General features: G+C 38.0%; 1 protein-coding gene across 4 annotated transcripts in view; it reads left to right on the forward strand.

Moving 5' to 3' along the window:
- Positions 1–7,347: 7,347 nt before the first annotated feature.
- The window catches only part of LOC134821337 (kelch-like protein diablo), a 32,347-nt gene continuing 23,172 nt past the window's right edge, over positions 7,348–16,522 (forward strand). For 2 of the 4 annotated variants that reach the window (XM_063832072.1, XM_063832073.1), the window contains exon 1: positions 7,348–7,663. In XM_063832072.1, coding sequence (XP_063688142.1) covers positions 7,353–7,663 — 311 coding nt within the window. In that variant the 5' untranslated portion in view covers positions 7,348–7,352. Of the gene's footprint in view, positions 7,664–15,094; positions 15,387–16,522 lie in introns of those variants that run through there. The other 2 variants (XM_063832077.1, XM_063832075.1) reach the window with 2 other exon arrangements.

Genomic DNA, 16,522 nt, shown 5'->3' on the forward strand with positions numbered 1-16,522 from the left:
TTGGAAGGCTGTGGATGTGATTAGTTCCATATAATTATAAAGAACGTGATATTTGGCCCTCGGATTTAAAGGAGAATGTGCAAATTTGGTCCTCAGAGAACTGGAATAATCAGGATTTGTCGAGACTCGAGAGGATCGGAGGAAATGGCGATTTGTCTCGGCAAACGTCATAAATCGCGATTTGTCGCGGAGAATGGGAAAATCGCGATTCTGCACGTGCTGCGATTTCCTTTTGAACTTGTCTTTCATTTGTCAACAATTTTGGATTGGTTTTAGAAAATTCCCTTTTTACCCCAGAAAATGTATGGTAAAATGTTTTAAAATTCAGATCATAGACTTTATAAATTTCCTCTTTGGCACCAGAAATTTCCTCCGAAATCGAAAATTTCCCTTAAAACCATGCTCTACCCCCTTAAATGTGATGATTCAGCCAATTTTCATACCTAAGTTGATCTCCATTCTCCAATCAGAAGCCCAGATATCTTGTATTAAGTGTGTCGATCACCACTCGTGATAGTGTAAGAATAGGGTATGGCCTAATACCTCGACAACCTGATGTCTGAGGACTTTGAAACCATGCTCTACCCCACTCAATATGATAATTCTGAACATTTTGCTGCCCGAGTTTTGCTCCTAATTTTAATCAGAAGCTGAGTAATTTTGATTTTAAGTGCTGCAATCGCTACTCGCGACTGCGTAAAAATATGTTTTTGCCCAATAACTCAACAATCTGACGTCCGAGGACTTTAAAATTGTGCTCTACCCCAGTTAACTCGTATTTAGTGTGCAAATAACGACTCGCGAGAGCAAAAAAAGGTGTGGTCACATAACTCAACAATCCGATGTCTGGTGACTTTAAAATTATGCTCTACTCCCCTGAATATGATGATTCTGAACAACTTTAAAGCCAAGTTGAGCTCCTTATTCCAATTAGAAGCGGATTTATTTTGATTTTAAAGTCGCGAAAGCTCCAAAAAAGGGCGTGGTCAATTGTGCAAAACTGCCCCATATTCAGAAAGTCTACCCAAACCAAATTTGTTTCTGAGGGGTCCCTTGATATGAGCCGTTCCAGGTCTCAAACCTCGGGACGGAAGACTTTTCTACGGGAATATTCTCAGATCCTTGATTAGTATGTCTTAGAATTTTGACAAACGGCGTATTTTCGACCGGTGTTTCGGCGTATTTAACATGTCTAATACCTGCCAATTAGATTACTCTGGTACTCTCTTCAAATAGTCAATTATAAGTACTGAACAACAACACCATACGTGCTGGACAGTACACACGTACGTGTTTATACAATATTCATATGATATCACATTCAAATAGGTCTCGGCACGATTTACTTGATCAATACATCGAATTTTTATCGATGTAACGACTTTTCCAGACCACAGAAGGTTAAAGGTACCTCCACCGGAACTAGCAACTATAGCAACTATAGTAACTATAGCAACTATAGCAATTATAGCAACTATAGTAACTATAGCAACTATAGTAACTAAAGTAACTATAGCAACTATAGCAACTATAGCAACTATAGTAACTATAGTAACTATAGCAACTATATAGCAACTATAGCAACTATAGCAACTATAGCAACTATAGCAACTATAGCAACTATAGCAAATATAGCGACTATAGTAACTATAGCACCTATAGTAACTATATCAACTATAGCAACTATAGCAACTATAGCAACTATAGCAACTATAGCAACTATAGCAACTATAGTGACTCCACTAATTATGGCATTTTTATGAAATAAATTCGTTAGGAACACTGACCAATCGCATGTGACTTTGTCGCACTATCAATAACGGCTGTGAACTATAATAACAGGAGGCTTGACACTGAAACTACTGAGGGAGAGTGTCTCACGGCAGGATATCGTGTTATTAATAAGCTGATATTAACTTCACTTTCTTCTCTTTCCCAGTATTGAAATCTAGTATTGCTGATCGTGCTGACGCGGTAGTTATAATATGAAATAAATATCCTATGAATAGCCAGTATTAGCTTTTTTATCGACGAAATTTCTCATTATTCGTACAATAATCACTAGTCACATCTTATGCTGTTCAATTTCCATGGCAAAACTGCACACCAATTATGGATGGTTATACAATAATCTATCAAATAGCTGAGAAGAAGCTTGAGGAATGCTCTTATCACGCGTTTGCAGTGAACTACTGTGCTTTATCAGCCAACTCCTCACTAATCATAGTTACACCTGTAACTAACTAGTCACACTTACAGCTTCCGTTGTTCAATGTTTACTAATACTCTCAACTTCATGTCTCTTTTTTTTTATGTTTCTTGTCTCTTAAGACAAGAAACATGAAATTCATATCCTGAATCCTGATCATATATTAGGCAGTTTTTCCGTCATTCTCAAAGTGCAATTGATAGCTTATTTCATGACCTAACCATAACCCCAAAGCTATCCGTAACCCTAACCACAACTCTAATATAACCCTAACCTGAGCCCTAAACAATCAAATTTGTGTTTACTAGCCTGTCACGTGACCAAAACAGTTTTTGCCCATAACTGTCCAGGGAAGCATTTTTTACCCTACGTCATAGGGGGTGATTCGGAATCAGCGTCCAAAAATACACCGTACATGAATAAATTTATACCTTCAGGGCCTTTCCTCAAGAATTTTCTTAAAATTTGGGCGAGCGATTTAGTGGGAGGGAACATCGCTACATGTACAATCCTTATCTTTTGTTTTATTCCTCGAGTCTAGACTTAACATGGCTAATACATGTTTACACAGATAACTGTGTATTTACATATCATACATTTATTCAGTATATTCATCAACATCATCAGCCGGCATTCATTACCTCGCCTCATCATTAGCCCATTCATTATACCTCGCCTCATCATTAGCCCATTACCCTTTGTAAAACCACATCTGAATATTTTCCAAGGTAAAGCCCATCCACACACCTGTCCCAGTACTCCTGCTAATTCCAGAGACCAATGCTGCGGTAATAGTCCATAAGTCCATGGTTTCTGTCTTCTAAGCCCTCTCTTGCTGAGCCCAGTCAGCCCACTCTTCCTTTTCTTCTTTTACTCTGTCCTAATTACTACTTAGTCCCATCCTTGGATCAGAGGAGACCAGGTGTTTGTAACTTAGTATATATAGTATTAGTAACCCCCTGTGTGTTTGTAATATATAGTACCCCCCCCCCCCCCCCAACCCCAACCACCTGATGCTAATAAACCTGCGAGCATGACAATAACAATCATCAAGATTATCATAACCATTATTCATTATATTTCCATTATTCACATAGTTGTACGGGATGTTAATCGATAATAAAGCTGAGGTTTAATCAGCGTGTTTCTTTGCTCCTCTAATAATGCTCATAACCACCATTGGAGCACCATTGTGTATCTAGTGGGCCATTGTGTATCTAGGGTTACCAAACTGCATGCTTATATTGGTGTTTAATTTGCAAGCTTGTTGACGCTGTCTCAACTTTGAAGTGCTGCATTTCCATGAAATATTATTATTATTATACAGGTTTATTGTTTTGTTAAACTTAATGATAATGCAGCCGTTAGGAGACAACCAAACGGCTCTTTCCCGCTTCATAATCCTGTTATCTGTTGTCATCCTGGCCTACCATCAGTGTTATAATCATGACCGAGACATACTCTCGGCCATGATATATATACAACCACATAATATTAATACAAATGCAAACGCATGTGCAGACACTAACACGAGGTTTATATAGCACTGCACCTGTGCTTCACTCTAACACAAGCTGACACGTTATTTATAATTATATTGAACCTTCTAACTAAATTTCTTATTCTTCTCTCAATGAGACGACATGATAAGCTGGGTTATCATATAGCTGACGTTATTATAGCTGACGTTATTATAGCTGATGTTATTATAGCTGACGTTATTATAGCTGACGTTATTATAGCTGATGTTATTATAGCTGACGTTATTATAGCTGACCTTATTATAGCTGACGTTATTATAGCTGACGTTATTATAGCTGACGTTATTATAGCTGACGTTATTATAGCTGACGTTATTATAGCTGACGTTATTATAGCTGACGTTATTATAGCTGACGTTATTATAGCTGACGTTATTATAGCTGACGTTATTACTTATTATAGCTGACGTTATTATAGCTGACGTTATTATAGCTGACGTTATTATAGCTGACGTTATTATAGCTGACGTTATTATAGCTGACGTTATTATAGCTGACGTTATTATAGCTGACGTTATTATAGCTGACGTTATTATAGCTGACGTTATTATAGCTGACCTTATTATAGCTGACGTTATTATAGCTGACGTTATTATAGCTGACGTTATTATATCTGACGTTATTATAGCTGACGTTATTATAGCTGACGTTATTATAGCTGACGTTATTATAGCTGACGTTATTATAGCTGACGTTATTATAGCTGACGTTATTATAGCTGACGTTATTATAGCTGACGTTATTATAGCTGACGTTATTATAGCTGACGTTATTATAGCTGACGTTATTATAGCTGACGTTATTATAGCTGACGTTATTATAGCTGACGTTATTATAGCTGACGTTATTATAGCTGACGTTATTATAGCTGACGTTATTATAGCTCATTATTATAGCTGACGTTATTATAGCTGACGTTATTATAGCTGACGTTATTATAGCTGACGTTATTATAGCTGACGTTATTATAGCTGATTATTATAGCTGACGTTATTATAGCTGATTATTATAGCTGAAGTTTGGTTCACAATTTTGCTTAGTTCTGAGTTCTGACCATCTTCTTACCCAGAGCATTTCCTCTTTGGCACAAAATTTCCTCCAAAATCCAAGATTTCCTCGCAGATTATCTGCAGATTCTCTTACCATCGGAATACTCCTAAATCCTGAAGACAGTTAGGGCAAGAATAGACATTCATGGGACAATATGCGAATAGGTTTCTGTGCAGGAATGTGGTGCAGAAATGTGTTGTCCATAGTCCCAGGCACCACCAAAAATTGGTTAGACTAAAACTGTACTGATGGGGGAAAATTTCTAGAGCAATTCTAAACTACTTTATTTATTTAAAGATATGAATGCACCTTTATGATACTGCAGAGGGTACCCTTATAGTTAAGTCACCTCTTAATGGCACTAATTATACTCATTATAAGTGCTTAGGTGTATCATTTGTAAGTTCGTAGACTGCAAGTGAATAGTAGTTTCAGTTATAACATTGAAGTGGCACTTTTCCAAGATTGATTGTTTGGAGCGCTTTACTTTCACTGCAAAACGGATTGTTTTTGAGCACTGTTTAACACTACTTTATTCATAACTTTTTAACTGAATTTTAAATTCTCCCTTGTGTAATAGACAGTGAGTTTAAAATGACCTGATATGAGTAAAGTATTGCAGAAATATTACTCTACGCTCGGCTCATAATTCTGCTTAAATTTCTCCAGAATATTTCCTAAGTCCTGATCATATCAACTCGAAAGTACTTCATTATCATTATTCAGTGTACTACACCTCCATTATTCAAATTATAATATTTACCTTTAAGAATAAGATCCAAAAGTACTTTTCATACAATCCAAAGCCTTGGCCGTACATCAGCTAGAAAGTTATTCATCTACTATAACAATCAACTCGCACATACTGAGAATACCTTCAAGATTCAAGTCGACACCCGTCGATAATATTGCTTATTCATGACGGATACAATCTCCCAGCAAGCTTATAACTGGAGATACACAGTCACAATGCAATCACGTTGTATCCTTTGTCTCCTTTGTCGTGTCAGTTTAAGTTATTATCCTCTCCGTAAACCACAATCCTCAAACAAACCCCCTCAAATTATAAAATTATAATATTACCTCAAAAATTAACTCCACCACCAGCGAGGTAGTAGACAATAAGCTGCCTTTATCTCTTTTCACATGAAACTACCGATCTCCTGCAGTCGCGTAACTGTTGCTCTCGGTACATCAGGCTTATTGTCTTCAAAATATTGCAGTCCTTTGTTTGGACGCCGCACGGAGCGGAGTTGAACAACATTCAACACCGGACATTTCATTTTAACAAATAGTACCTTTTTTTGGAAGCATTGTTGTTTCATTCGGCTCGTGTGCGAGAGCGGATATTTTTTAGATTGGGTAGTGTCGCTACCAGGTGGTGGTACCAGGTGGTGAATTTAAGATATTTTGGGAAATTTCGGAATACCCTGGATGTTCTTTTCTTACGGCGTCATTTGCGTTATATTCACCCTGAAATTATAAAGAAAATGCGCTGCACTGATCTGTATCAGAACGATTTATTCTACAATTTCACCCTCAAATCGTTTAAGCACACAGAAACGTCAACCATTAAAGAATTGCATTAAGACAAAGCATGCAATATGTGTTACTTTTAGCAACAACCCCCGCGAAAAGTAGTTATCTTGTGGTGTTTATATTATTAGCACCTATTTTAGTAATACTGCTCCATTAAATGGTTTCGATAATATCATAGTATTTTTGTACCATTACTGTTGAATCTGATAATGAAACTTTGTTGCCCTTCCTGTTTAAAAAATTGCAAATTTGTGCTACGTATCCAGATTCCTGTCAAATATGAACGATGTGTACATCACTGTTAATTTTTTAAAAATACAAGCTTCCATTCACGGGATAGCCAGTTACCTGGCAACGCCCGCTCATGATGCTTCTCCAAGCTCACACAGTGTCAGCAAGGAGGAAGAAACTCATGCATTTTTGCACGAGGAGCCCATCACAGCTACCATCAATTAATTTGTTTAACATCACTGTTAAGTGTTAGTGTTAATTTATTTACGTTTTCAAACATTTTCAATTTCATTCCCTTGAATAAATCCTTCTGCTTCCCGAACATCCAAAATATTGATATTGTGTATTATCTTCTTTTGATTTTTAGTGTTTAACCTTGTCTCACGTTGCGTCCTCATGTCAGGGTAGCTGATTTAACCACTTTATAATAACATTCTTGATAAATCATAAAATCGCCATAGTATTTACAAATTTAGCACGCCATAATGACTTGAAGTTGTAATTATTATTAAATTGTATCCATAGCATAACAGAGCCTTGGGAACTGTTATTATACCTATACTAATAGAATGTAACGGGGGGTGGTATTTTAGACACAAATCATGTTGTTAAAGCTAAGCGGAGTGAAATCTAATTATAGCACCTAATGAACCCTAATATCACTCTTGGGTAGTCACACCCAGCGATCGACCATTTTGCATTTGGCAAGCGCGATTTAAATATTTCAATGTACAGTTAATAAAGTACAAAAATAAACGAATAATTTGAAATATTAAAGGAAAATGGCGGACGCTAAACAAGATCACCATAATCGTACTCCACTGAGTCAGATGAGCGCTGCTTCCAGGACAAGTAAAGAAGAAAGAGATCATCAGAGGAGAGCTCGAAAAGGAAGCGGTGGAGAAATTGACCAGAGGTTAGCTCGATTGGGGAGCGGTGGTGAGTCTCCTCGTGTCCGACCACGGAAGGGTAGTCACGGAGACTCGAAAAAAGGAGGGAAACAAGATCACTATCAGAGAGACATGATGGCACCTAGAGAGTCGGTTCAGAATCACTTTCTGGATCTTGGGGGATTCAACACACACGTCCGATTGTGAGTTTTATTATTCAGGTCTTTAGTAATGGTAGGTTTTTAAGCATATTATTGATCAGTTTTAATTGTAAATCGAGATAGAGTTTGACTCGTACCTACTTTTCAATAAAAGATTGTATTACTATAAGTAAGTAATAACAGTTTTATAGAGCATACACGAAGCTGAAGATCTTGCGAATAGACACTAATTGCTATCTGATTAGTTAATTAGCCTGATTGGTTAATAAGATACACAGCTTTCACGACTGTCAGGTTTGAATACCGATGGATCGAAGTTACTTCCACCAAATTTCCTGATTCACATTAAGTATATGAATCTGTGCAAGCTGGTCCCGGAGCCCTGGACCAGTCCGCACGTATTACTAAATTGAATGATTTGTACATCTTTGGTTCTCAGCTCTTATATCAAAGATGAGCGTGAAAGTAAGCTTTCGTGTTATGTAATTGTAACGAACCTTTCAACGATTATTTGAGTCAACGAAACCTGTACTTTTGTTGTCTGATCAATGCGAATTCTTGAGTGTAATGGTGGTTGGGATGACCTTGATTGTCAGTAAGTATTGTATAAATAATAAATAAATCCGCTTTTTGTGGTAATGTTCATAACTTAGTGCTGGTATTTATAGCTTATACTCTACATATTTAAAAAGTGAAGGCACCACTCACACCAGCTAAAGTTTACACACAGGGTTCCACAGAATTTAGTTTATGTCGACATGTTAGAACTCTGTAATAACAGTTGTTTAACATAGCACTAAGTAAAACAACCTTTAAAGCTTCGTTCTAAGGAGGATCAGCTCACCAGAAATCATCTTTGTTCAGTGCAGCTATATTTAGATGATAGATCAAGATAATAAGTAAGTTCATATCAAGATCAGCGTAATCATGGACTGCAGAGGTCGATATTATTGGATTGGAACATAATTAGCGATATAACATTAATCGTAATAAATAGTTTTTTATGCGTTCAAATTAAATTAGGTCGGTAGAAAGCCAGCAATTGATTGGCGCATAACTTAAAGTTACTCTGAATGAGATATGATAACCAAGGAATAAAATTATTGGATTTACACATTATTAATTAAACGAAACGGTTATCATTGGTCACAAAATTCAATTTATAGTTATAGGTACTGTGCTATAATCTATACAACTAATGATTTGCTTCGTTATTGATGTAATTATACATCGATCCTGTTCAAAATTTAGTTTGATTCGGGGGATTATTAAACGTTCTTTAGGTATTCTATGGTGACTGTATGCCGTATGGTGGCCGTATGGTGGCCGTATGGTGGCCGTATGGTGGCCGTTTTATGATCTAATACCTCCCATAATGAGTAGTTTTCATTATTAAGATGAAAGGTTTTATTTGCCACATCGAAACTTGTCATATAAAAAGATAAATGTGCCTACGTAAGTTTTCACGTCTTTATATTAATATACATACATTGTATAAATATAAGTTTCTGGCGACGGAAAAAGCTTTTATGCGTTACGAGAGAGAAGAGATAATATGTATATTATCAGTATTGAATCCAGAATGTACATGTTTTTAAAAGATATAGTTATAATATCGACAGCTATAAGTGCACGTTATAACTAGTTAGCTATATACCTATATATAGTTAGTTATAACTAGTTAGGATTCATTTTCCACGGTCATTCACTTCTGAACGACTCGTGTTATAGTATTATATTATATTGGTTATTTATATGTAATAACCTATTGATTGTTCTATAGGTCCCTTTATGATTTGATCTAGTTCTCAAGAAACGGCTACGTGTTTTATTACCTACACAAGAATCATTACAACTCGTGTTTCGAAAATTCACATTTTTTATTTTTCGTACTCTTATTTTTGCATTACCCATTATACCTTTACACCTATGACATTTGGGTTGTTGCACTTCTGCTTTATGTTGAAATCAGTTCGATTTTTGATAGTAACATTAGTCCACTTTGACAGACGTTAAATATACTGACAGTTTAAGTAAGCTTAACCCATTAGGGACGATAGGGTCGTTTACGACCCACCTTTTCTAGAGGCTATAGAGGAAAAACCAAAATACTAAACGCCAAGAATCTTTCGCACATATGCTCAAAATTTATTGGGCTACATTATTGACTTTCCAGTCGAGACCCAATTAATCACTAACAACTAAATAATTAGGCTAATTAGTCGTCATAATTGGAAAATATTGCACGTTACTTCTTGCTTTGATTTGGTCATTAAAACTTTATGTAGGCTTATTTTGTTGAGGACAAAGTAGTTGCGGGCAACGATTTCCTTGAGACATATGAAAAGCCCGTGATAATCAGATGTTCACAAACAGAGCTAGACGCTGTTTACTAACTGCGGTCGCATACGACCCACTCGTCCGGGTCGCAAACGACCCATCACGGTTTTTCGGCTTTAACGTCTGAAACAAAGACGTTAGGATAAAATAAAAACTGTAGCATAAGTTAAAACCATATGGTCAATACTGTGTGACTCTAACTTTTTAAAAATAAAGAATTTGGGTCATTAACGACCCACTCGGCTCACTTACTTATTACTACATATGTCCATGCAACTTCTTGAATTCAGCCTAAAACATGATATAATAAGTGCAAAATCGCCTCTCAGCAAGTGATAATCATCATAAACTGCGAAAAATCGGTTAAATGGGTCATTAGCGACCCACTAGGACCACAAAATTGATTAATTAAATATAATGTTGTCAAACTTTTACAATATTAGTATAAAAACATGTTATATCTTAGTCATTACTCCTGTACGTTGATTTAGCTTTTAAAATCGATCAACTGGGTCAATAACGACCCACTCGGAAGTTGAACCACGACATTAATTATCAGTATCATACTGTTCCACCATTAAGAAAGACACTCGTAGGTCTTAATTCCACGCAAACCACGGTGGCTGACAACTAGCCCTTCTGAGATCCAGGGCCAACTGAGGGGGCGTCATCACTCATCAAAGAGCTGCGAGAATAACACGACTGCATACATGCCTAAAGTTGCGTCTTGACTATGGTGCGTGGACATCTGTACCGAAAGGACCGTGGCCGTGCCGCAAAAGAAAAGGAAATCGGCCCTCGTTCCTAACTTGCTAGATAATAGTCATGCTGTTGTACTTGTTGTTGCTTATTATATTCTGTTACCTTTTTCGTCAATTTTGAATCTTGGTAAACAACCTGCTACAACCCACCGCTTGAGACCCAGGGTCCCACGGTGATCAGATCATGTCACTCAAGAAAAATCCCCTGAACGAAGTATACGAGATATCCTGTAACCTTGGGTAAATACTGAAAGACGAGTGGTGAAATTGCATATTCTTATCCAACATGCCAATCTGTTTGACATTCCTAGAAAGTACGAGAATAACTAAACAACTGCTGCATTCAGATGGCTACATCTACAGCTCTGTAAAGAAGGACAAGGAAAAAGCCCCCCCCCCCCCCCCCCCCCCCCATTTGGCTGGCGGTGCTGCAACCTGCAATCTCTCAGACCTCGTTGTGGGTAACAACAACGAGGCAGCTTTCAAAACGAAAACAAGTATTACGTAATCGGCCTAGAGGGAGGGGAGTTTCCAAATGATTACGCTTGTGTACTTTTGACATAATAGCTATGTGGTGGGGGGGGGGCGTAAAAATTGTCCAATAAGTAATTACGTAATATATGAACGGCCCCTAAGAAGTACCTAAAGAACGGAAGCTGCGAAGAGAGTAGATGCAGCCATCTGAATTCTGAATCCAGCAGTTGTACAGTTCTTCTTGGACGTTCTATGAATCGGGAAAAGATAGGCATGTTGGTTGCTGTCTCACGACATTACGGTCGTGTACTAACAGCTGATAAACTCACCTAGCTATCAATCCAATTCTGCCCATTATTCGTCAGTGATTGGGTAACGTGATCTGCAGATCACGGTGAGACTCCAAATCTCAGGAGGGCTAGTGGTCAAACTGGTCATCCACCCGTGGTTTGCGTGGAATTAAGACCTACGAGTGTCTTTCTTAATGGTGGAACAGCATGATACTGATAATTAATTTTGTGGTTCAACTTCCGAGTGGGTCGTTACTGACCCAGTTGATCGATTTTAAAAGTTAAATCAACGTACAGGAGTAATGACCAAGATATGGGAAGTAGGTCAAAGACCGACCACCGCTTAAGAGCCGGTTAAGAGCCGTTTAAGAGCCGTTTAAGAGCCGTTTAAGAACCGCTTAAGAGCCGCTTAAGAACCGTTTAAGAACCGGCTAAGAACCGGCTAAGAACCGCTTAAGAACCGGTTAAGAACCGGTTAAGAGCCGGTTTAGAGCCGGTCAAGAGCTGGTGTCCGGCGAGCGGCCGCTTAAGAACCGTCTAAGGACCGCTTAAGAACCGCTTAAGAACCGTTGAAGAACCGCCTCGGTGGTCGCTGTTTGCCCTATTAGCCCAAGATATAACATGTTTTTATACTAATATTTGTAAAAGTTTGACAACATTATATTTAATTAATCAATTTTGTGGTCCTAGTGGGTCGCTAATGACCCATTTAACCGATTTTTCGCAGTTTATGATGATTATCACTTGCTGAGAGGCGATTTTGCACTTATTATATCATGTTTTAGGCTGAATTCAAGAAGTTGCATGGACATATGTAATAATAAGTAAGTGAGCCGAGTGGGTCGTTAATGACCCAAATTCTTTATTTTTAAAAAGTAAGAGTCACACAGTATTGACCATATGGTTTTAACTTATGCTACAGTTTTTATTTTATCCTAACGTCTTTGTTTCAGAAGTTAAAGCCGAAAAACCGTGATGGGTCGTTTGCGACCCGGACGAGTGGGTTGTATGCGACCATAGCTGTATCTTTTAAAGTAAACGAGATACAGATTAGCTTTTTTGGATATCTCATTTTTGCAGTAAAGTGACCTAGTGTGTTAAACGGCATCAAGATCGGCAAACTTTAAAACTCGTCGTCCCTAATGGGTTAAAGTGCTCAGCAGCATATTCTTCTATAATTCTAGTAATATTTAAACTTACTTAGCGCTACAGTCACTGCCACCTTTCACAATTTCCACAAGCGTATGAGACGACTCAGCATACATAAAAATTACATTATAGTGGCTCACAATAGGTCTCCAGAGCACTCACGACGTGTGGTGCATGAGAAACTGTACTATCATCAATATTGAGAATACGGTATCAGCACCCCAGATCCACGGGACCCATTCATCATATTCAATGATTAGGCTACGGTACCTAAAGTGTCGCGAGCTAAGAATCTAATTCATGCTTCCCTTTGTCCCCCTACATAACACTCCCACTATATCTAGCAGCTTCAAATCCCCCAAGTTCTATCTCCTCCCCACAATACACAATATCTAATCTACCTGCTCCGTGTTAACCTGACCAGTCACTATCTCCTGATCTCCAGCTGATTATATATAGATTGACAGGACTGATGGTTATTTAGCACGATCCTGTGGTAAACCATAAATCACAGGTTATAGGAGAGACGATGACAGTGTTCCCACAGTATAGTCCACCAATCTATAATACACGGTCGCACAATGGTACATTAGCACTCTCTGGGTTGTATTATATGCTAATAGACTAGTGAGACTGCCCCCTGATATCGGGTAGTGCCTGGTAGGGATTGTCAATAGGGGGGTTAATGAACCGTGCAGGCTCTTTCATTGTTTCTCCAGTACAGCACTCCTTCGTCTATATGCTCGGATCCATTAGCATCACTTAAACGTGTCGATCGTCAAATCTGCATTTTGTTGGCGGATGGACCGGATATAAGGCGGGATAGTGTCCGAGTATAGTGACTTTGGAACCTCGCGCACATAAAGTGACCGCTCGCTCTTTTAAACAATAAACATTGGTAATTTTCGATCGGAGCTCGTTTGACTAAATACTGTTCAGCTAGTTTTGATTGTTTAAATTGTACCTCTTTAACGGGCTACTAAGTTCCTTGCTATTTACCCGTATGTGTGCGGTAAAATGCGCCTTGCTATTTACCCGTATGTGTGCGGTAAAATGCGCCTTGCTATTTACCCGTATGTGTGCGGTAAAATGCGTCTTGCTATTTACCCGTATGTGTGCGGTAAAATGCGCCTTGTTTGTTTGTTTGGGGACCGGTTTTTGATACACCGGCCAATGTTTACAAAATCATATGATACATAACAATATAATTGTATTTAATATACGTGAATATTAGAATACAAATTTTTTTATTAAATACTTTTCAAATTTTACAGAGTACAGCAATAGATGAATATAAAATAGAATCGTTCAAAATATCGCCCCCATCTGTAAAATATGATGGGCACCCAAACACGGTAAACACATAGTGAACTATGTCCGCAGTAACTTGGACCCATGAAATCTTAAATTTCTATTTATTCCCTGAAATTGTTACTAAGTTCAAAATAAATTTATATGATGAAGTCTACTATAAGAATGCTTGCTATTTACCCGTATGTGTGCGGTAAAATGCGCCTTGCTATTTACCCGTATGTGTGCGGTAAAATGCGCCGGTTTAAATGTAAGGTTAGTCGATATATGAGAGGAGATGCGATAGAGAATACCCCTTTCATTTATCCATCACTCTTTGATCGCTCATCTGGACGACCCGAAAGCGTGGATAAGATGTGCGCTCGAATCAGCCGACTGTTCGACCGACCATTTCCATTGATAATAACACGTACGGTCTTGTTAATACAACATACGGTAATAAGCTGGAAATTTCGAGCTGCTCAGTCTTTTGTCAATAAGACATGTAACTAAGGACTAACCGTCCGATGTAGCTTTGCAGTATAGTTAGAAGGATCATTTTGAATTAAACTCATCCATTACGCTAACTACTGACTAAGTTCTGCTTGCAGTTTGCGAGGCTTGAGTAAGTTACTTATCAGAAAATAAGGAGAGAGAGAGACTTCTTGTCTTTTTAAAGAGAATACCTAACATCAGATAAATTGCTCATTTTATACTTGTGCTACGACGGTTATACGGTTACACGGTGCTCGACCATTCGATTGTATACCCCTTGTCTACACTCCATCAGGCTGTAACTTTGTTTGTGGGCACATGTAAATCACTTTGCACAGATGTAAATCATTGCAATAACCCTACTTGTAAGTTGGCAGGTTGTGGAGTAGCTTTAAATCGCTGCAATTGTTTAGTTTGTATGGATAGACTTAAATAATCAATTAAATGATCAATTAGGTAATGGGATAATCACCCTGCCGCACTCTGTTACCCAATACACGGGCCCTGCCGCACTTTGTTATCCATGAATACACGGGCCCCGCATTCCCAGTTCTGTAAAGAAGCACTCACCAAGGTGACTTTATGGTAATGTCCACTGGTTAACCGTCCCTAATGATCCCCCATTTTGATTTGTACCACATTAACCCCCTGATTCTTTCTCTCTCTCACAAGGAGCTTCACAAGCCCGATCTCTTATTTTATACTTCTCGCACTCTTCGCCAGGAAGCTCGGATCGGTCTAATAGCCGACTAGAAGCCAACTAATAGCCAACTCATTCCCCACTTAGCTACCTCCCGGCCTTGTGGTATTCTGCCGGCCATAGTGGATCATAAATATTGCATATCTCTGTACCTGTGTGTGTGTGTAGTGGTGGTTGCTTAACTCTGTTTTACACGTGTAGATATTATTGGGACGACTGGACTCTGATCTCTGGATGACTGCCAACAACTGCTGCGATAATGATAGGTGAGTGTGTGTGTATAGGGTATACAGCTACAGCCTACAGGTAGAAACAATCTCGGTAGTATTTTCTTGAATTCTTGTAAAAATCATGTTTGAGATGTTGCTAATTTTTCAGCTCCGCTGAACGATTTTAGTAAGTAATTGGTGATTTCAAGGAAGTGTCATGCGGGTGTTGGTTGGTAATTGGTATGTTAACAAACATTTTGTGATTTGAATGGTGCTACTTTTGACTCTTCCATCAACTGCAATCACAAAGAAAATTAATGTTGTTCTGATCATACTAAGGCTTTAAATTGATTCCACCTGAGAATATTTCATTAGTTCCACAAAGCGAAACGCGAAAATAACTTTACAGCGGATGGAACTGTGGAGTGTGAGTGCTAAAGTCACGGCAAATAAATCATAGGACAATTAATCAATGTAAATTTGCATATTTCATCTTGAAAACAAGCACAAATTGATGCCTTCATAAATTATATTATAAAATTGCATTATCTAACTTAGTCAAAGTCAGCTCCTACGCTATATTACTCTCTTTTTGAAAACACCCGATGAGTAGGTAGGTGTTTCTAAGAAACACTGTTTCTTACTCTGAGTAAGAAACAGTAAGAAATGAGTAGGTACACAGTAGGAAATGAGTAGGTACACTGTTTCTTACTCTGAAATTTTTAGCTGTTCACTTTGAGACTCGTTTACTTACTTTTAGTATCTTGTAACTTGTTATTACAATAACAACAAATTTTAACTTGTACTTTGGAGACAGAGGAGTCGGGGGAGGTCCAGTTGATTTAGTATTATTTTAATGTCTGCCCATCCGGGGTGGACGGAAATAACGCTATAAATCTAGAGTATCATCGTTCGAAATGACGAAATTTGTAATTACAGTATTGAATATTGGTACAGGGTGGGCCAAAAGTCAGTGGGCATACGTTGGCTTAATAGCTCGGTCACTGAGTGCCCAATTGAAATAATTCTTTCTGGTATGACTTACTACCATCACTGGTTCGAGGAATTTGTCAAATCGAAAAATATTCGAGTTCATTTGTTTCAAATGAAGGTTCATTTTTGCATTTATTTGATAGTTTGGATAGTCGGCTCAAGCTAAATTTTATTGAATCGTGTTTGGTCATTCAAATTAA

The sequence above is a fragment of the Bolinopsis microptera genome, chromosome 9, assembly GCF_026151205.1.
Source record: "Bolinopsis microptera isolate Bmic1 chromosome 9, MBARI_Bmic_1.0, whole genome shotgun sequence".
NCBI lineage: Eukaryota > Metazoa > Ctenophora > Tentaculata > Lobata > Bolinopsidae > Bolinopsis > Bolinopsis microptera.